Source organism: Ambystoma mexicanum, chromosome 7q (assembly GCF_040938575.1).
Source record: "Ambystoma mexicanum isolate Mex_15411 chromosome 7q, UKY_AmexF1_1, whole genome shotgun sequence".
NCBI lineage: Eukaryota > Metazoa > Chordata > Amphibia > Caudata > Ambystomatidae > Ambystoma > Ambystoma mexicanum.
The window spans coordinates 852,171,399-852,193,757 of NC_090941.1; the positions used below are offsets into that span (position 1 = coordinate 852,171,399).

General features: G+C 40.7%; 1 protein-coding gene across 5 annotated transcripts in view; it reads right to left on the reverse strand.

Moving 5' to 3' along the window:
- Positions 1-791: 791 nt before the first annotated feature.
- Positions 792-22,359, reverse strand: part of DEUP1 (deuterosome assembly protein 1) — a 688,113-nt gene continuing 666,545 nt past the window's right edge. For all 5 annotated transcript variants that reach the window (XM_069639298.1, XM_069639300.1, XM_069639299.1 and 2 more), the window contains one exon: positions 792-1,127. In XM_069639298.1, the coding sequence (XP_069495399.1) occupies positions 957-1,127 (171 nt within the window). In that variant the 3' untranslated portion in view covers positions 792-956. The remainder of the gene's footprint in view (positions 1,128-22,359) is intronic.

The window sequence follows — 22,359 nt, forward strand, 5'->3', positions numbered from 1 at the left end:
CACCTTATTGTCAACATAAAGTAGTGGAAATGTGCAGCCTTTTTAGAAATCTGACTCTGAGCCTGTTATACCGCGTCTTTCAAGATGACTGTGGGAAAAAAACCCAAGCATAGGGTGTCCTTAACCAATGCAGTGATCACAGAGACCCACCATGAGTGATTTTCCTAACTTGGTTATTAGGATGCTATCTACGCCTGCCTCATATAGAATTTCCCCAGGATCGATCACCAGCTCTAGATTCACTTTCATAGGTTGCTTCTTTCTGTAACATGATCTCTTGAAAAGAAGTCTTCTGCAGAATCATTATGCGATTCTTCCACAAGTGTCAACTGTAGCAATGCACTCTGCTGTTTCAAGTAGAAGGTCCCCTTGTGTTGCTCTGAAGTCAACAATGTTTTCCTGATTGTTTCCTTTTCATTCCTGATATTCTTGCAGATGGCATTTGACAGCAGGCCTCCCCCTGTCTGCAGGTCATCCCTCCTTCCATTGCTGGTTATCATAGGGAGCCCTATTGTTAGGTGTAGTCCCTAATGCAGAGATGCTGGCTATCTGTGAATTATATAGTATTCAAAAGAACACAATGCGGTATTCCTGGAAAGGAGAACATCCTAACATAAAGCAATATTTGTATTTTTTAAAAGTGTAAAATGATACTTTTTATGGTGAAAGAGAAACTTAAAATAAAAAGGGGTGAAATTGTATAAACATGCAAATTACTAGAAGAGTATTACTATGCAAAAAAGTGTATGCACAAGCAATTTTTCACTTAGCATTAAACAACCAAATCATGATTGGACTTAATATTCATGTGTACATTTTATTTCTTTTGTTTGCCACCGTTGATACAGATGGAAATAGATGTATTTAACATTACATACCATTCAAACAACCTATTTTAATTTCAAGTGTAGCAGTGCCCTTATTCTGCCTTTATTCCAAGAGTAAACGAAAAGTGGTTACATGTGCCTGTGTTGTGATAACCTGGTGGTGAATTTAGTTATCGCTTCCTCAGAATTTCTATGTAGTTCATCAATGTGTGAACCTAATATCTTTTCAAACTCTTTAGATCGTTTTTCTTCTTCACGGAGGAATTGTTCTGCTGCTGACAAAGCCCTGTCATGAGAAGTCTGTAAAAGAAAGAAATAGAGCAATTAACATTGAATTCCTAATAAGCCTGATGTTTCTAGTGAAGTAATGGCAATTTGTGCATGAAATAGAACCATTCACAAAACACATCACATCATCAAATCTTGTGGTATATATGCTCAGTCAAAATGAATGTAATATTCTGCTGTGGTTGAATGGAGTAGCTGCAAATCTAAAGGTGTTCCTCAGAGAATAAACTTCCAACAACACCACATAACCTTTAATCTTTCATTCACAAAATAATTACTTCCTACCATAAACAATTAGACCCACTATAGATACAAAGGTCAGTGAAATATGCCAGATTCACAAAATTAAATAGATTTTCAAATAACATAAGCAAGTGTGATCTAATGTGTAACTTACAATGAAATACCAAAAGACTGGACATACCCAAAGGGGTCTCCACGGGTAAGAATGTGTGGATGGTACGGGTGCAATTTTCTTTGCCTTCATGCTCGTTAATGAATTGACTCAGAAAGAGTTTACCAGGTAGCGAGTTAGCAAATTGTATTGACTGCATTTTTAACTAAACTTGGAAACCTTTCAAATGTAAATTGTCTTTCAAACTGCCTGTAGTTATTTGTCTGTAGGCAGGGTGCTCATCATTTTACTCACACTGCGTTGTTTATCACAATAAGGACTGGCTTGGAAAATTAGGCCGGTAAAGTGGTAGCCAAGCCCCTGTCACATGCAGTTAAATGTCAATAGCTATCATTTGGCATTTGCTCCAGGTTCTTAATGGCAATCTATTGCCAGTCACCTCAACCTCTCTCTTTTAGCTGTGGGTTTTGCAAAGGGTTATCTTCTTCGCTCTTCTATTTCTGATTCTGAATCTCTACTGCCTGTAGCTTCGACTATGACTTCATTTTGTCCTTTTCTGGATTTAGAACATTTGGTTGTTCTTTCTAAAGCTCACCCTACTGCTGCGCCTTCTGATCCTGAAGTAGATAAGCTCCTTATTCCATACATTACCATGCTATGTAGTTCCTCCTTGCTCACTGCGACCTTTCCTTCCATCTTTAAACATGCCTCTTTACATCTCATCTTAAAGAAACCATCTTTGGACTCTTCTCTGCCGTCTAGCTATCGTCAGATAACTTTTTCCTTTTCTTTCTAAACTCTTAGAACGCGTTAACTATAACCAGGCCTCTTCTTATATAAATCAATCTTGTTCCTCTTGACCAGTCAGGTTTACGGCCTCTTCACTCAGCAGAGATCACTCTTAGTTCAGTCTGTAACTCCTTACTCTCTGCCTACTATGCAAAACAATCTTCTCTTCTCATCGTTCTACACTTGTTTGCAGCCTTTGACACTGCGATCACTCTATTCTTATTCGTTCACTTTCGAATCTTGGCTTTCAGGGTTCTGTAATTGATTTGTGGCACTCTTATCTAACTAACGGCACCTATTCTGTTTCCTGGACAACTCAATCTTCCTCTGTTGTGCCTCTTTGGCATTCCTCAGAGCCCTGTTTTTGGCCCTCTGCTTTTCTCCTTATATGCAATCCCTCATGATTAGATTATTTCTTCTTTTGATATTTCTCACCACTTCTAAGCAAAGGATTCCCAAATCTGTCATTCTTTCTCCTCTTTTTCTGACACTATCCACTCTAATTTACCTGCTTGTCTTTCATCTAGTCAATCATGGATGTCAGATCATTATTTACATCTCAACCTGACCAAGACTGAAGTGTATTTCTTTCCCGCTACCACTCTACCTCTCCCATTACCTCCATTACCTGTCTTCTTTCCCCCTTCTTCTCTTCCTGTTTCATCAATCTTGGGGTCATTTTTTACTCCATTCTCCTTTTCTCTTCTCATATCTCCTCTGTGGCTCGTTGTTGCTGTTTTCCTATTTATAGTATCGGTCAGGCCTGTCCTTTTCTTTCATTTCATAGTGCTAAAACTTTTGTCTCCTCTTACCTTCTCTCAGCTATTTGTCTGTTCTAGTTTAAAATGTGAATGCCCACAGAAAGCAAAAATACAGCTACTGCTGCCTTTTCTAGACTTTTGAGGTTTTGGCTGACTAAGCCTGGCGAACTGGGACATTTTGGGGACTGATATAGAGGTTGTGCCTGAAGGAGTGAACCGGATTTCATGTCCCTGACATCGAGAGTAATCCGTCTGTGTAGCGTTCCTTCTCGGAATATAATTGGATCCAGTACACACTACCATTTTGGGCGTTAGGTGATATAAACACACTTGCAAACTGTGTAAGAACAAGTTCTTCTATGTGAGTTAAATAGAAATGTGATAGCACATTCTAATTTGGAAACTAAAGGTCGACCAGCCTTGCCAAGCTTTTCTATTTCATTGGCACACTCTTAACCTAGACAGAAAGTAGAAACAAACTTAAAAACAAAACATTTTCTGTCATAGAAGTCATTCTTGACCACGTATCCAATATAACAAAGCAGAAGTTCTGTGGGCAGGAGCCTGTGCCAGAGTGTGTTAGGACAGTGTTTCTGAAGTTCAACCAAGGCCTTAGTCAAACCATTCAACTGAGACAGTACAAGACTCCACTCTTAGTATTACGCTGACCCACCTTAGTATATGGTAGCGTAGACAGTACAGCTAGGCTTATCTTAGGAGGGAGAGAGGGCTGTAGAACCAGTACAATGAAATTAAAATACACAAAGCACATTGAGGCCATATAAATGGGGAAAGAGCGTTATATAAATAACAAATGCAATACAATACAATATGGTCCAAAGAAACACTGGAACACTACGGTTTATTTAAATACAAGTAGGCCCAGATAAATCTTGGGGGAAATAAATACTACAGATCACATAAACACATTATAAAGCAACACAACACTATGCTTTAAAAGACAGACCAAAGCATAGACCTTATTTAGAAAACTAACAGCAGTCTAGGTGAGTTAAACCTTTTCGTACACATTCAGTATAGGTCACACCTATTCTTGGGGAGTAAAAACCATTAGTTACTTTTTAGTTTCTGTAATACAAGGGTAGTAGACCCTAGCAGTTGTACCTTGACGCTCAGCAAGAAATCACTTAGTAAACCAACTGGACAATATACTTTCCTGAATAGTGGAAAACATTTTCTAGGAACAGTAAAAACCTAGAACTCTGATTCAGGATAACACAGTTATTCTAGGGTAGTTGAATCGTGGGGTGTAATATTCAATTACACTTACTTTTCAGCTCGGTGGAACACAGTCTAAGATCAGCAAGAACTTGTTTACACTGATTGAGGATTGCACCATGCATACCAAGGTCAGCTACACCTAAAGAACACTTTTCAAGAATGGTACACAGCTATTCTAGGCAGGTAAAACATATACGTTTAAAAGCTATCAGCAACTTAAGGATCAGTATAACCTAAGCCAGTCTTATTCTGGACAGGCTAACAGCAAGTCAGGGGAAGCAAGACCTGGTTGGGGACACTCATACATGTATATCTTAACAGAGCAACCAACAGCATTACTTTTGGGAAGGGGGAGACCCAATTCACAGGTGAGTAAATTAACCTTTTATCTACTTTCTATTACAATGGCGAGACAGTTTCTAAGGAAAGTAAGACTTTATACTTTTCAGAATGGCAGAACATATCTAAGGTAAGTAATAACTTTAAAGATACTTTTCAGAATGGCAGAACATTTCCAAAGTAAGAACGAATAACTGTTCACTCTAAGAGTTACAGTTACCAACTAACTCTTTTACAAGTACAATTTTCAACACTTTTTTTTTACTTTTCAATGCATAGCCCTTTAAATATCCAGCCCTTCCCAATTCTATGACATGAGTTCTCTCAGAGGCAGAAGATGGACCCTAGTGGTCTACGAGCCAGCAGTAGGCAGGGTGAGATAGGGCTCAGTTGCAGGCAAAGTCAGAGTTCCCGAGAAAGACTGGGCAAATAAGTAAGTATTCTACTTTCAAAGCTGGGAGTCCAGGGATTTCAGAGAAGACACCCTAAGAGGATTCTGCAGGGTCCCTAGGTGAACTGGATGAGAGGATTTCAATCACAAGAAACACCCCAAAGCTACACTGGAATCACAAGAGACTTAAAATAATACTCAAGCCAACACAGTACCGCAGCACAGAAGAAGAGTTTGCAGAAGGAGAACTTCAGGATCTGCAGCCAATAACCTGGTCACTGGATGCCTTGTCATGAAGACCGAAGACATGTCCCTGGAAGGACTTTTGAAGCAAGGATCAATGGGGAAGGCTCCAAGCAAGAGTTATTTTGTGGCTGGATGCGGTTCTGTGGTTTTGGTGCCCTTTCAGGAGCCAGAAGAAGAATGAATATCGCTGATCGGATTCTCGTCATTTGCAAGGTCCAAAACTCTGTTGAAGCGACTTTTCGGACTCGATTCACGTCTCTGAAGGTCCAGCAGGATGCCCACAAAGTTTCAGAAAGATTCGGAATTTGGAAGACTGCACTGCACAACGGCTTGAGGTCCCAGGGTAATGGGGTATTACAGTCCTGCAAGGGTGCAGAACAATGTGGGATGGCTCCAAATGCAGATCTTCTTGAGTCTAGTGGGTGTCACCTGGTTCTGGGTCGTGTTCGTCGCCTTCGGAGTCCCCAGGTCAATTGGAAGGAAGGGTAACAGCAGGCTCAAGTTACACAGCAGGTTCTCCAGTTGCTGGAAATTGTCTCAGCCGCGTTTTCTTCTTCATCCACTTCGGTTTCAGTTCCAGTGGTCGACTACCTCTTTAGCTTCCAGGATCGAACTTTTATGTAGGAACACTCCCAATCAAACAGCCATGCAACATTCAAACCTGGGGGGTTGGCAGTCCTTTTGGGACAGCCAGCCTCCCAGTTTGAACTCGATTCGCGCAATCAGGCTGGAAGACAAAGGGCTGCATAGTTTTGGTGCACCAAATTAATAAAAAGGTTCACTGCCATTAAAGGTAAGTTTGTCCTTGTAACATAAATGTTACATTTAAAATGAGAAAGGGGATACCCAGTATCTTCCCAGCACTCCACATAAGGTGGGGGTGCTGGTCTCACCTAATAAAATGTAAAAGGGATTCCAAGATCCTTTCTACCTTTGTAAACTGTAGTTCTCCCAGAAAGTTAAAAGGGGAGCCCAAAGGGCAACCCAGCAACAATAGTCAGTATGTGCCAAAGGTTGTCAAATAGGATAACATTTAAAAGACACTATGGAGATTCTTAAATATGACACCCATAAAAAGAATAACACACTCTCTGAGTGTGGGAAAAGGTTCCCGCTCAAGGAGGTATATGGAAAAATAATCCACCAGTAAAGCAAAATGTTCTGGGGTCGACACAGGTGATGCTATGAGAATCTTACCTAACTCAAGAGTGCGACGCTTATAAAGGGAGGATTCACTTATTTTATTCTCTTTCTATGCATCTGAGTTCAACTGGGAAGATTTGTTCAAGCAAAGAAACCGCTTTTGATGAAAAATATGGTCATGCTTGATTTCCAAAGTTATCCTTGGAACGATTTTCACAGAATATTATCCTGTTTTCCTCAATTATATTTGCTTGCCAAACCTGATGATATAATCAACATGAATTGTTATTCTGTGTTCTGAACAGCATGAAGCCTCAGATAACGATACTGTAATGTGATCCCTGTATGAACAGATATCCGACTCGCGACAAAGAAGCTGACCTTCGCTCCACAAATGGGAGGCATTTGTGTTCGAGTGGGGGTTCAGTAGGCACTCATGAGTGTGAGACTGGGTTTTCACTCATATACATGAACGAAAATCCACAAGAAGTGATCTGTGAGTATTTCCCTAATAAAACAACAGCTATCGCTTGCAAATTTACTGTTCTGTCCCAGTTTGTAGTTGGGTCTTTTGACAACGGAAAGTGAACCCTTGTTAACACATGAATTGTGAGGCTATTATTTCAGGACAAACTTATCTAAGAAGCATAATAAATCCGACAGCTGCACCACAGGTACTCAGTCCCCTCCTGGTTCTTTGGTACAGTGAGTGTTTGGCCTGTCTCACCCCCTCTGTCTACCCCCTCTGATAGTTGCCCCTTTTCTTCCTGCCACCGCCTTCCTGTCTGATTCTTGGTTCCTCCTTGCCCCAAACACTTTCTGGGCTCCACTCTTGGCACCCACGAGCACGGCCTGTGGTGGATTGCTGCATATATCCTAAACATGTGAAACATGGGATATCAGATATTTAACACTCGTCTATTTCCAACTTAAGATGCATGCCAAAAAAAAGAACTTGAATGTTTAGATCTGGGTAGCCGACCTAATATATGATCTATAATGATGAATTGTGGCAATCTCACCTGCACAAAATACCCACTGATAATCTGCTTTGAGTTCAGAGGGGTGGGTGAGGTGTTCTTGCCATCACTTCATCAGATGGTCCTATAGGGCTACAGATCCTGGCATCAGGCCCCAGTCACTCAACAAGCTTCGGAAGACCCTGAAAGGTAACGACCTGCGAGAACACCTGCAGCTCCCAGGTATCAGGTACGGCATATATATGGAGGTTGAGGGGGTTGGTGAGGTTAAATACATTGTTACATAATCTATAGATAGTTTGGCCTTAACCTTCCTTGCAGTGTATGGAGGGTGCCCCAAGCCAAGATGGAGGTTCCCAGTTCTGATTGGCTGGTGCCTGTTGTTGGAAGGACAATGAACATTCTAAACTGCCTTTCATCGTCGTAGCCTAGCTGAGAGGACACGTTCTGAAGCTGCTTCTGCTTAACTTAGGCCTCTGGATCAGGACCTTCAAGTTTCAAGCAGTGGAGGAGCTAATCTGTGGGGACTAACAGGAGTAGTGTCTGGAGTCGTTTTGGGAGACAGTTCAGGAGAAATGAGAACCAATTCATACCAGTGAAGAAGCAGCAGAAGCCCCTTCTGGAGATAAGTGACTGCTTCGGTCCCTTTAAGTTTGTAAATATTTCCATCCGTGTCTACGCTGTACTTCTACCCTCTAAATTCAAATTCTGAACATGTAAATAGTTCTCACGTGCGAGTCAGTTTCAATTGAATTCCTGGAAAATTAGAATGCAGTTTGTTGGCTCTGAACATTGACTTACTGCTTGTTACATTGTGAGCCTTCTCTGTTCTCTGAAAGAAGCTATTGCTATCGTATTTGTGAGAGCAGTATTTTCAGCGTCGTATTGTGTGGCGCGAGCGAGCTCGGGTTGTATCTGTTTAGTGTGACGTGCGCGGTGGAACTTGTAACTTACAGCGCGTATTGTGCGGTTCATCTCTACAGAGGTTGTGGCTGCGATCGCGCGTGCGTGTTTCCCCTAAAAAGGTTCTCTGTGTTAAGGTTCCGCGCATGCGCTTTCTTTGCTCCATCAGTGCGCGGTCATCAGTCTTCACTTCATCAGTGCGTGTGCGCGATCATCTCTTCAACGTGTTACCGTCAGCACGTGTGTGCGGTCTTCACTTCTACGTGTACCATCAGCGCGCTTGCCCGGTCTTCTCTTTAATGTGTTTCCGTCAATGCGCGAGTGCAGTCTTCTCTTCAGCGTGGTGCTGTCAGCGCGCGTGCACGGTCTTCACTTCTACATGTTCCTGTTCCTATCAGCGTGCGTGTGCAATCGGAATCACACTTTTGTTGCGCAGACTTCAGAAAGCACGTGTCTCTGTTTCAAGGGAGAACAATCAGCTTAATTGAGACATCCATATAACTGAGAACTAAGGAGCAAACAGGAATACTGCAAGTTCATTCTAGGACCTTTACTGAGAGGCAGCATGACTGTCAGGGCTGGCTGGAGTAGGAATCAGGAAGAGTTTGGCTGGAGTAGTATTCAGGAAGAGTTTGTACATAGAATTAACATTGTGGTTGCTCAAGTCAAGATGGAGAGAAAGAAACTTAATCTGATTGGGTTAAGGAACAATAGTATGTATGTTTGGTTTGTCTGATTGGTGGATAGGATAATGGGTTGGATTCTTGGGAGGTGAGCAAGATTCTAAACTGCCTTTCATCCATAGTAATTCAGTGGCTGGTTGTATATTAGTTAAGCTCCTTAAGTAAGGCCTTTCAGAGTTCAGAAGATTTACCAAAGAAGTAAGAAAATCGTTTGCTGAGCCAGAGTGAACTAGAAGACATCAGGTGGGATCTTTCACAGTGAACTTTCATCTTTCATAAGAAAAACTTAAAGAGTTTACAAGTTTTAAAGTTTACTGCATGAAAAGTGTTTCAAGACTGTTTAAACGCGTGTGTGAGTCCGCGTGACGTCAGTAACATTGTTATCAGAGCGCGCAGGTATTCTGAGCGATAGAGCGCGTGTCCAAATGAATAGCGCAAGTGTTTTTTGAGCGCGTGCACATTTTTAACGTAAGAGACTTTGCGTAAGAAAGCGTGTTGGGTTGCGATAGAGCGCAAGTCCATTTTTAACTAAGCGCGAGTTGTTTTGAACGTGTGTACAATTTTTAAGTGAGTGACATTGCGTAAAACCGCGTGTGTTCGGTAGCGATAGAGCGCAAGTCCATTTACTTAGTGCAAGTTGTTTTTTAGCGCGCGTACACTTGTTTTCACGCGTGCGTGTATTTGTTAATATGCGCGTGTGAATTTTATACGCGAGGTCAATTTTTCACGTCTTGTGATTTCGCGTGTTTATCGCAAACGCGTGTCGAGAAAGAAACTATGCGTTCGTATGTGTAAAAAGAAAAGGTTTACACGCAGAAGGAGAGCAGCATTCAAGAAAGTTTATGAGTTTCTATTTAATGTAATTTTATGCAAAAGGAATTCAATTCTTCAAAGAAAGACTGCATTTCACAAAAGCATTTAAAACTTGAACTTTATAGAGTTAAAAGAACTTAAAAAGAAAAGAAGAATATCTAAATCTGTAAGGTGCTTGCAAGGGTCATTACTTTAGGATTCTAAAGAGACTTGAATGGCTTGAGACTATATGCATTAAGCATTATGATTGTTTACAAGATATTCCATACAGATAATTAACCTCTCAGTCTTATACAGAGGTTTAAGAGGTAATGAAGTTAGAGTTTATTTTAAAATAATTTTTAGAAAAGAAGTTTATATTAATATATAAGTAACCAAGTGTATTTGTTTACTACAGATACCAGAGCCTACCAGACGGTTGCAGGGCTGCAGTGTCTCAGTTGTTATTTTCTCCAAATTCCCCTTTCCCTTTCTTGGGGTTGTCAGCTCAGCTTATACTTAAGGGTTGAGAGGTGAACTCCTGGTGAGGGTCTGTGGGGCCAGCATCAGCTCCTGTGGAATTCAGTCAAGCCGGACCCTGACAGGATGAAAGGCCCATGATAATTTTTCCACCTGAGCTGATATGGATCCCACAGAAGCATTAGCAAGTTCCATTAAGGACATGTTTTCAGAGTTAAGGGAGGAGATGAGGGCTGTGCGAAAAGAGAACCAAAGTTAAGTTTGAAGAATTCATCTATAAGGTTACCCAGAGGGATGAGAACATTTCTTTGGAGTCAAGAGTTTCAGAGAATCCTATTAGAGAATTACCAGTGTAAGAGAGGATTTGGGTGAAGGAACAAGTTCTCAGGGGATAAGTAGGGGAAGTTTGAATATACCTATAGGTCCTGTCCCTTTAGCACCTCCAGACCGTTTTGGGGGAGATGCCAAGAAATGCCAAATTTTCCTTACACAGTGTGAACTTCATTTCCTTTGTAGACCTGAAGCTTTTAATACAGATGCTACTAAAATAGCTTTTATGCTGTCTTACTTTACTGGTGAGGCTGCAACTTGGGCAGTGTTATTAGTTGGTCAAGAGAATCCTATACTAAAGAACTTGTTAGCCTTCAAGTTAGAATTTAAAAAAATGTTTGACAGACGACAATTATCTCAAGAAGTTGATGGAGAATTATTAGAGTTAAAACAGGGAACCAAAGATTTAGTGTCTTACATCACACAGTTTAGATCTTTGGTATTAGAGAGCAATTGGCCAGAAGAGAAGCAATCATCTTGGTTTTATAGAGGCTTGAGAGAGGAGTTAAAAGATGCTTTATCTACAATTGTTAATAGACCCACTTCATGTGAAGATTTAATTAATCTAGTCATACAAATTGATTATAGATTAGGGGAGCGCAAGGCTGAGCACAGAAGAGGAGGAGTTGAGCAACCCAGAGTTTTCCCTAGAGTTGATAAGGGAAGATTCGAATTTGTAACTAAAGAATTGAGAACTGGGAATGCAGAGAGAGTAAATAAAGTGAGAGGTCCATTAACGAAGGATGAGAAGGATAGACAAAGGCAGAATAATTTATGTTTATATTGTGGTAGATCAGGACATTTTGTTGGAAATTGCCCTTGGTGTCCAAAAACCTCTTCGTCTACAAACAGTTCCAGAAATCAACAAGTGGCAAATACAATCCAAGCTGCGGTACCACATATTACATTGAATGTATCCTTGTATATAAAAGAGGAATTGAAGGGAAGTGGTCCAGTAGTAATTGATACTGGAGCCACTGGTAACTTTATGGATTGGAATGTGGTTAAAGATATGAATTGCCTTGCATTGTAAAAAATATACCAGAGAATGTGAGAGCGGTGGATGGGTCTCAACTGACTTCAGGTTTAATTACACATGAAACAATTCCATTGGGGATGGAAATTGGAGGACACTGGGAGGAAATTGTGTTTGAGTTAATAGATACTCCACAGTTGAAAATAATTTTGGGAATGCCCTGGTTGATGTATCATAACCCTCAGATTGATTGGGGAAGAAGAGTGGTGAAATTGGATTCTTCGTTTTGTGTTACAAATTGCTGTAAGGAAAAAGTTCAGGAGGATGTTTCCGGTAGTTGTTCAGAAGTAGTGGAAGGTTTGATGGAATTGGGAACCATAGTACATTCTATTGGGGCAGTAATTGGAGAATTACCAAAGTGTTAACAAGATTTTAATTATGTGTTTAGTGAAAAGGAAGCTAACGAATTACCTCCTCATCGAGAATACGATTGTAAAATTGATTTAGAACCAGGAGCCCAAATTCCTTGCAGTCATCTATGCCCTGACTGAGAAAAAGAATCAACATTTAAAAGATTACATTCAAGAAAATCTGGCTAAGGGGTTCATCAGGCACTCTCAGTCGCCAGCAGCTTCTCCACAATTTTGTGTTCCAAAAAAGGAAGGTACTTTACGGACATGTATCGATTATAGGGCATTGAATAAAATTACAGTTAAAAATAGATATCCTCTGCCCTTAATCTCTGTGATGTTGGACCAGATTCAAGGAGCTTCAGTGTTTACCAAATTAGATCTTCGTGGTGCATACCATTTGGTGCGGGTACGTCAAGGTGATGAATGGAAAACAGCATTTAGAACAAAATTTGGTCTTTTTGAATACCAAGTAATGACATTCGGACTGTGCAACGTCCCGGCGGCTTTTCAATTTTTTTATAAATGAAGTGTTGAGAGATTTTATTGACATTTTTGTAGTAGTATACATTGATGACATTCTCATTTTTTCTAAGGATCTACTGCAACATGAAGAACATGTTAAGAAAGTTCTACAGCGACTAAGGGAAAATAAATTATTTGCTAAGTTAGAAAAGAGCCAATTCCATACACAAGAAGTGGAATTTTTGGGTTTCATTATTTCACCTAAAGGTTTGGATATGGACATGAAGAAAATTAAAGCAGTAGAACAGTGGCCCATTCCAACTTGTGTAAAAGATATTCAAAGCTTTCTGAGTTTCGTGAATTTTTACAGGAGATTCATAAAAGATTTCTCTCAAACTGTTTCTCCCATCACCAAATTAGTGAAGAAAGGAATGAAATTTGAGTGGAAAGATGAAGCGGATCAGGCCTTTAAAAAATTGAAGAACTGTTTTACATCTGGACCAATTTTATTACATCCCGATCCTTCCCAACCATTTTTGGTTGAATCAGATGCTTCCAATACTGCAATTGGAGCAGTACTTTCTCAAAGGCATCCTGAAACTGTGCAACTGCATCCTGTGGCCTATATATCCAAGAAGTTGCTTCCTGCCGAGATAAACCACACGATTACTGATAAAGAACTCCTTGCAATCAAGAAGGCATTTCAAGAATGGAGACATTATCTGTTAGGAGCAAGATTCACAATAACAGTTTTAACTGATCATAGGAATCTTCTATTTTTGAAATCTGCTCGAACATTATCACCAAGACAATTTAGATGGTAACTTTTCTTTTCAGAATATGATTTTGTGATAACATTCAAACCAGAGCGGCTAAACGGTAAAGCGGACACTTTATCTCGACAAAGTTCAGATGAGGTAGAAAATCAGTTATTATCTGAGCCAGTTATTGCAGAAGATAGATTTATTCTAAGTACTACGAAAGAAGAGAATATGCTTCTTGAAAAGATTCGAAGGGAATTACCGGAAAAGGCGATTCAATCTTGGCTTGCGGAAGATTCTGGAAGACATTTAATTGATGGATTTCCATGTGTCCATTCTAAAATTTACCTTCCAAGTAAAGAACTGCAAAAGGAAATTATGCAAAAATGTCATGAATCAGAGTTGGTGGGTCATCCTGGTATTCGTAAGACAATTGGATTGGTGGAAAGAAAGTTCTGGTGGAAAGAGATGAAAAAAGATATTGAAGACTATGTGAAAACTTGTGAAGTCTGTGCTCGAGTGAAATCAGGAGGAGGAAAAGCATCTGGATTACTTAATCCGTTACCAGTACCCCCTAGTCCATGGTTTACAATCTCTATGGATTATATTGTAGATCTTCCTAAAGATCAAGGTTACACTACAGTATTAGTAGTTGTGGATTTACTGACCAAAGCTGGGCATTTCATTCCCATGAAAGGAGAGGCCTCTGCAAGGAATCTGACAAAGAGTTTTTTGCAAGAAGTGGTGCGACTCCATGGATTACCAACACAAATTATATCAGATTGAGGGTCTCAATTAATTTCTAAGTTTTGGCGAGCTTTCTGCAAGGAATTGGGGATTGAGATAAAGCTTTCTTCAGGTCATCATCCACAAACCAATGACCAAACAGAACGAGTAAATCAGGAGTTAGAAAAATATATCAGAACTTATTGGCACGAGAAAGGGAGCTGGGTAGATCTTCTTTGGTTGGCAGAGTTTAGCTATAATAATTCTGTCAAAGACTCTACTAATCATTCTCCTTTTTTCAGTAATTATGGTTTTCATCCACGATTTCTGAAAGAAGTGTTACCATCTGAGTATTCGAATCCAGAGGTTGAGCATCGTTTGAAAAATTAAATTAAGGTTTAAGGCTTTTGCTGATAGAAACGTCAAAATGCACCACATTATCATGTGGGTCAAAAGGTTTGGTTGTCCACAAAAAATCTACGCTTAAAGGAAAGAACTAAATTTAGCCTGAAATGTATTGGTCCATTTGAAATTGAAAAGATAATAAATCCAGTGGAAATCAGGCTGAAATTACCCCCCAGTATCAAAAGTCATCCTACATTTCATGTCAGTTTAGTTAAACCTTGTGTGTTAGGGACTAGATTGGGAAAACCACTACCAACAGTTTTTACAGAGGAGAATGAAGAAGAGTTTGAAGTTAAGAAAATTTTAGATTCCAGGTTTGTTAGAGGTACTTTGCAGTATCTTATTGATTGGAGGGGATTTGGGCCTGAAGAAAGATCTTAGGAGGATCAGATTGATGTACATGCCCCTCAATTAATAAGACAGTTTCATAGAAAGTTCCCTGCTAAGCCAGGCCCTGGGACAGGGCTTTGAAGAGGGGGTACTGTCAGGGCTGGCTGGAGTAGGAATCAGGAAGAGTTTGGCTGGAGTAGTATGCAGGAAGCGTTTGTACATAGAATTAACATTGTGGTTGCCCAAGTCAAGATGGAGAGAAAGAAACTTAATCTGGTTGGGTTAAGGAACAATAGTATGTTTGGTTTGTCTGATTGGTGGATAGGATAAAAGGTTGGACTCTTGGGAAGTGAGCAAGATTCTAAACTGCCTTTCATCCATAGTAATTCAGTGGCTGGTTGTGTATTAGTTAAGCTCCTTAAGTAAGGCCTTTCAGAGTTCAGAAGATTTACCAAAGAAGTAAGAAAATCGTTTGCTGAGCCAGAGTGAACTAGAAGACATCAGGTGGGATCGTTCTTTTTAAAAGCTAAAAGACTTTCACAGTGAACTTTCATCTTTCATAAGAAAAACTTAAAGAGTTTATGAGTTTTAAAGTTTACTGAGTGAAAAGACGTTTTACAGTTCTATTACTATAAGAAAACACGTGTAAAGACTGTGCGCTCAAGTTTTAAATCTGTTTACTGCATGAAAAGTGTTTCAAGACTGTTTAAACGTGTGCGCGAGTCCGCGTGACGTCAGTAACGTTGTTATGGGAGCGCGCGGGTATTCTGAGCGATAGAGTGGATGTCCAAATGAATAGCGCAAGTGTTTGAGCGCGTGCACATTTTTAACGTGAGAGACTTTGCGTAAGAAAGCGCGTGTTGGGTTGCGATAGAGAGCGAGTCCATTTTTAACTAAGCGCAAGTTGTTTTGAACGCGTGTACAATTTTTAAGTGAGTGACGTTGCGTATAACCGCGTGTGTTCGGTAGCGATAGAGCGCGAGTCCATTTACTTAGCGCAAGTTGTTTTTTAGCGCGCCTACACTTGTTTTCATGCGTGCCTGTATTTGTTAATATGCGCGTGTGAATTTTATACGCGAGGACAATTTTTCACGCCTTGTGATTTCGCGTGTTTATCGCAAACGCGTGGCGAAAAAGAAACTATGCGTTCGTATGTGTAAAAAGAAAAGGTTCACATGCAGAAGGAGAGCAGCATTCAAGAAAGTTTATGAGTTTCTATTTAATGTAATTTTATGCAAAAGGAATTCAATTCTTCAAAGAAAGACTGCATTTCACAAAAGCATTTAAAACTTGAACTTTATAGAGTTAAAAGAACTTAAAAAGCAAAGAAGAATATCTAAATCTGTAAGGTGCTTGCAAGGGTCATTACTTTAGGATTCTAAAGAGACTTGAATGGCTTGAGACTATATGCACTAAGCATTATGATTGTTTACAAGATATTCCATACAGATAAATAACCTCTCAGTCTTATACAGAGGTTTAAGAGGTAATGAAGTTAGAGTTTATTTTAAAATAATTTTAGAAAAGAAGTTTATATTAATATATAAGTAACCAAGTGTATTTGTTTACTACAGGTACCAGAGCCTACCAGACGGTTGCAGGGCTGCAGTGTCTCAGTTGTTATTTTCTCCAAATTCCCCTTTCCCTTTCTTGGGGTTCTCAGCTCAGCTTATACTTAAGGGTTGAGAGGTGAACTCCTGGTGAGGGTCTGTGGGGCCAGCATCAGCTCCTGTGGAATTCAGTCAAGCCGGACCCTGACAATGACTAACTAGTTTCCTGGCACCTTAGAAAGGAAGCATTATAAAATGAAACTGATCCATTAAATGAAACAATGAACAGACCCTAAAGCAAGAGTCAAGGTTTCTAAGGAGACAGTGCCATCATAGCTCCGAATTGATTATTTAAACTTTGGCTTCCAGAACAAAAGGTCTTTAATTAGGGATAAAGAAACCCTTCAATTTTAGACAGGCAGTTTGTAGTTTGGCAAAGTCGTCTGAAAAGCCTGAATAAAGGTTATTCAGAGAATTTCAAGGGCGTCAAGGAAAAGACAGGAAGAACTGGAATACCTGTTTCCTGCAAGTATAACAGACTTCTCTGAGTTTATTCAGGAGAGGTAACAGGTATGGTTTTTAACTATTTTGTTAAGGATAAAGTAACTGAAGTAAAATAAAATGCAAGTGAGCAAATAAAGGTGCTTGTATTTATGTTTCTTCTGCAGGTTTTGAGTCAGCTAGTCTAGATGCCACCAACCTGGTGTTTTTTTTGTATTTTATCCACTTCCCTCTTTCCCTTGAGGGTGTAATAAACAGAGCTGTAATACATACAGTAGTTCTGGGTGCTACACTTCGGGGGGACTGTCGGGGGTTCAGCAGCTTCCGCAGACGCAGGTTCAGATTCTCAGCCTGACACCAGGACAGCTTCTGTTCCTTCTATTTTCATGTTTTACACTGGTCAAACAACTCCCAAACACCATAATCTCACAGCTACCATGCGCCTGGAACCTTCTCTTGCTCTCCCAATCCCGTCAGTCTGCACCACAATCAAGGAAAGAAATAAATGAGGCCGAACAAGAGGCCCAAACCTTACAGATCAAGAGCAGATGCTGCGTGATGTAGAGGTTGGCGAAGGAGCCAAAGGTCCCCCCGCCACAGGGAGGCTCCACATATGCGGAGAACCATTTAATGCCATTAAAAATGTCCCCAATTACATTCCTGGCTGCATCATAATGTAATATTTATACTGCATATTAATGTTTTCTTGTTAATCGCAGAGCTCGCAAATTATTTTCCTACAATGTAGAGTACTTTTTAAACATTTTTGCCTGCAATGAAATGTACAGTTCAGCATGTACTATTCAGACCATAATCCACTTAATGGAGGTTAGGTGCTATTTAAACATTAAATTGAATGTTCTAATCATTCTTTAGCACTAAGCACAACATGGATTTTCATTGAATCTGTTATACAGATTGTGGGGGGCCTGACAGTGTTTGGTGTGACCCACTCAGGGTATAAAATTGTATGTGCCTAACTCTGTGTTCCTCTGGATGTGGTATTGCTGTCATTGGTGGGGGATTTTTACTTCTCTGAGCCAGGGGAATAGCTCATGGTTTAAGTGCTGGCTTCTGGCCTGGCCTGCACTTCCAAGTTTGAATTGCTGCAGGGTTAAGACAACAATGCATTTTTTCTGAGGTTGAAAAAATGAGTAGCATCATAGTGGGCAATAACAGGTATTATTGCAGTGCTTTAGAAGCAGGAGGAATCCGCTAAGATACGCTATATTAAACCTTGATATTATCTCAAGCTTCTCCCCTATTACGCTTTCAGTTGAATAGATGCTGCTCAGGTTTACTCGTTCTGTTCCCTTCTCATCGGCCCTCATAACAACACCGGCGCTAAACCATGGCGCTATTAGCACCATGGTTGGTGCCTGTGTTGTAACGAGTCCGTCATGGTGAAATGGGGAAATACCGCCCCATTCCAAGGTTGGCGGGGCAGTATTTCCCCATTTCACCATGGCCCTTCCCCAGTCCCATTTTTGCCCCATAGGGCTCAATGGGAATGGGGAAGGCGGCAATTTGCGGTACCGTAATTGCCTGCAAGGTCCCTTTGCGGGTCCCTACTTTAACGTCTGGTCCAGACCAGCCGTTCAGGTCGGGTCCCGCAAAGGGACCTCGTAGTAAGGCGCTAAGTGGTTAACGGCGCCGCAGCCTTTTACGGCGCCGTTAACCACTTGGCGCCTGGGTCGTAATGAGGCCCACGTCTTTTAAGCTATATTGACCACCTCCTCCAGATCCTGTCTTTGTTGGAACGCTGGCATACTTAGTCTACCAAACTTCACTATCTTTAGGTCTTACAGTTGTTTAAGGTGATATTAACTTTGGGGGTGATACATTCCTGCTGTGGTTTATCCTCTGAGTTGTTGTCAGGTACTGTCAGGATACAGTGACATATTCTGAATTACATTAGGTATGGGGAAAATTAGTATAGAAAGGTTTTTGGAAGTTATGATGAGTTTAATTTTAAAACAGCCAATTTTGCCCTTAACATTCATTGCAGTCTATGGAGAATGCCCCAAGCCAAGATGGAGGTCCTCAGTCTAAGTTCTGATTGGCTGGTGATTGTTTATAGGGAAGACAGTGAACATTCTAAACTGCCTTTCATCGTCTTTGCCCAGCTGAGAGGTCGTGTACTAAGCTGCTCCTGCTTAACTTGTTCAGGGGTTTCAAGTTTCAAGCAGTCGAGCGGCTTCTTTGGAAAAGTAAACAGGAATCTTACGGAGCTTCATTTTGTCACTGAACAGGAGTAAGAAGATTTCGAGTTATCCAAGAAAATAAGTTTCCAAGACTCTTCACAAGATAAGTTCTTTTAAAACTCAAGACTCTTTTTATAATGTCATGGTAGAAGAGTTAAACTGATTTTCAAGTTCATATGAAAACATTAATTAAGAACTATATTGCTGTCGTATGTTTGGCTTTGCTACGCTACGTTATCTATCAAGCGCGTGGTTTTTCCGTTAACAGAAGCCTGCGTGTGAAAGTCTTGGCTTGAGAATCTAGCGCGAGTTCTTTGGTGTCGTGTGATACTATTGTGCGTGTGTTTTTTCTACCCGCGGTTGGTTTTCTGCGCGTGTACGTTTACTCGCATCTTGGACTAAGCGCGTGTGGATTTTTCCCGCGGTTTCGACTTCAGCGCGTGTGCTCGCATCTTGGACTAAGCGCGTGTGGATTTTTCCCGCGGTTTCGACTTCAGCGCGTGTGCTCGCATCTTGGACTAAGCGCGTGTGGATTTTTCCCGCGGTTTCGACTTCAGCGCGTGTGCGTGTGCTCGCATCTTGGACTAAGCGCGTGTGGATTTTTCCCGCGGTTTCGACTTCAGCGCGTGTGCGTGTTCTCTCATCTTGGACTAATCGCGTGTGGTTTTTCCCGCGGTTTATATTTTAGCGCGTGTGCGTATACTCGCATCTTGGACAAAGCGCGTGTGGATTTTTCCCGCGGTTTCGATTGCAGCGCGTGTGAGTTTTCTCGCTCCTTGGATAAGCGCTTGTGGTTTTTCCCGCGGTTTAGTCTTCAGCGCATCTACGTTCTTCACTCAGTTTGGATTCTTATGCATGTTCAAGATATTTCCACGTGAGATTTTTTGTTGCAAGTTTCAAGAACAGTTTTTATTAAGTAAAGACACTCTAAAAATAATAAGAAGAAATATAAGTTCTTTCCAGAAACACTAGAACTTCCATTTACTTTTAATGAACTTAAGACTTTGTTCAAGCTTCTTGAGTTTAAAGAAGATTACCTGCAAAGTTAATTTCACATTCATGGACCTAATAAGAAGGCTGAATGATCGTTGAGATTCAAGTCAACTAGTAAGGAAGTCTAGTCAGCTTATCATTTCTCTGGGCATTTTGTTGAGAAGTTCCAGGTATGGTTTTTACTTTATTTGGTAAAGGATATTGATAATTAAGGTTAGTATAGTACTCCATGAATAACAAGGTGTATTATATGTTTATGTTTTACTACAGGTGAAGAAACAGCTAGCCTTTAGCTTCCAGCCTGGTGTTTGTTAATTTGTCCCTTCCCCCTTTCCCCTGGAAGTGAGGTAAACTGAGCAGTTTATAGTATCAGCTCAGAGTGCCACATTTTGGGTGGATTGTCGGGGGCTCAGCAGCTTCTGCAGACACCAGGATCTCAGCCTGACAGAATGAAAGGCCAATAATAAAAAAAAAGTCTGCCCAGGCTGTATGAACCCCGACGAGCCAGCCATGGAGGCGTTGGGAGAAATGGTTAGGGAAATTAGAGAAGAGTTACGGGTGGCTCATCTGGAATACTCAAATCTTAATAAAAGAATAGATGAGTTAAATTTAAAGGTAACAAAAATACAAGAAAAAGAAGTGGAAGTTTCGGGAGGTGCAGGAAACCCACCTGAGTTGGTGAGAGTAGGGGATGAACAAGAACACAGGCTTCCAAGGGAAGTGGTGGGTGGTTTAGGAACTTTAGTTATGCCAGTTCCTTTGGCTGCTCCTGAGCGTTTTTTGGGAGATCCGAGAAAGTTTCAAATTTTTCAGACTCAGTGTGAATTACATTTCTTAAGTCGTCCTGAGTTATTTTCAACGGATGCTTCCAAGGTCACATTTACATTATCTTATTCATCAGGAGAAGCCTCTGCGTGGGGAAGTCTTTTGGTGAGTCAAAAGAGTTTGGCTTTGAATAATTATTCCCTGTTCCAGGCCGAATTTAAAAAGATGTTTGATAAGAGGCAGGTATCTTTAGAGGTAGATGGAGAACTACTGGAGCTGCGTCAGGGAGGAAAGGAGTTGATTTCTTATATCACTCAATTTAGAACTTTAATTTTAGAGAGTAGATGGCCAGAGGAGAAGAGGGCTTCCTTATTTTATCGGGGCTTAAAAGATGAATTGAAAGATGCTTTGGATGGTGTTTTGGAACGACCAACTACTTTAGATGCTCTAATTGATTTGGTAGTTCGGTTAGATTTTCGTTTAACCGAAAGACGTTTAGAGCGTAGACATTATCAGGGAGAAGTTAGGTTTCCAGGAAGAGTAGAGAGATCTAAGGTTGAGGTGGTGAACAGGGAAGTTAAGTCAAAGGAAAATGAGCTGCAGAGTCGGGTGAGAGGTCCGTTGTCAAAGGAAGAGAACACAAGAAGAAGGGAGAATAATTTGTGTCTATACTGCGGTAGGAGTGGTCATTTCCTTGAAAACTGTCCTTTTACCACCAAGAAGATCTTCAATTCTTCAGGCAGAGTACAACAAGTTGCTAACACGATACAGACAGCTGTGCCTCACATAACTGTGAACGTATCCTTAATGTTTGAAAAGAAAATCTTAGGTTCTGGGCCAATTATTATTGATTCAGGGGCTACAGGAAATTTTATGGACAGAGGATTGGCAAAGATTCTAGGTGTTCCTTTAGTGGCTAAGAAAGAAGTGGAGCAGGTAAGGGCAGTTGATGGTACATCTCTTTCTTCAGGTCCAATCACTCATAATACAGAGGTACTTGAGATGGAGTTAACTGGAGGTCATAAGGAAACTATCTCTTTTGGATTAATTGAGGCTCCAAACTTGAAAATAATCTTGGGTATGCCCTGGCTTACTCTGCATAATCCTAGAATAGATTGGAGTGCAAGAATTGTATCCCTAGAATCAACTTTTTGTAAGGAACATTGTTTCTTAGGAAAAAGTCATGAAGAGGAAGAAAGATTTGTGAATTCAGTTTCGTTTTCACTTGCAGAAAGAGGGGCAATAGGTTTTGATGTTGGAGCAGTAGTGGGTGAACTTCCTACTTGTTATCATGATTTTTGGGATGTATTTGATGAAAAGGAAGCTGGAGAGTTGCCTCCTCATAGACCGTTTGACTGCAGGATAGATTTGGAGCCTGGAGCTATTTTACCTAGCAGTAGGGTTTATGCCCTGACAGAAAAAGAGAATGACTATTTGAAAGAATATTTAAAGGAAAATGTGGCTAAGGGTTTTATTCGGCACTCTCAATCGCCGGCTGCCTCACCATTGTTCTTTGTGCCAAAATCTGACGGTTCCCTCAGAACTTGTATAGATTATAGGGCGGTAAATAGAATGACAGTAAAAAATAGGTATCCCGTCCCTCTCATCTCTGAGATGTTAAATCAAATCCAAGGTGCCACCATTTTTTCTACATTGGATTTAAGGGGAGCTTATCATCTTGTACGAGTTCAAGAGGGGGATGAGTGGAAGACGGCATTTAAGAC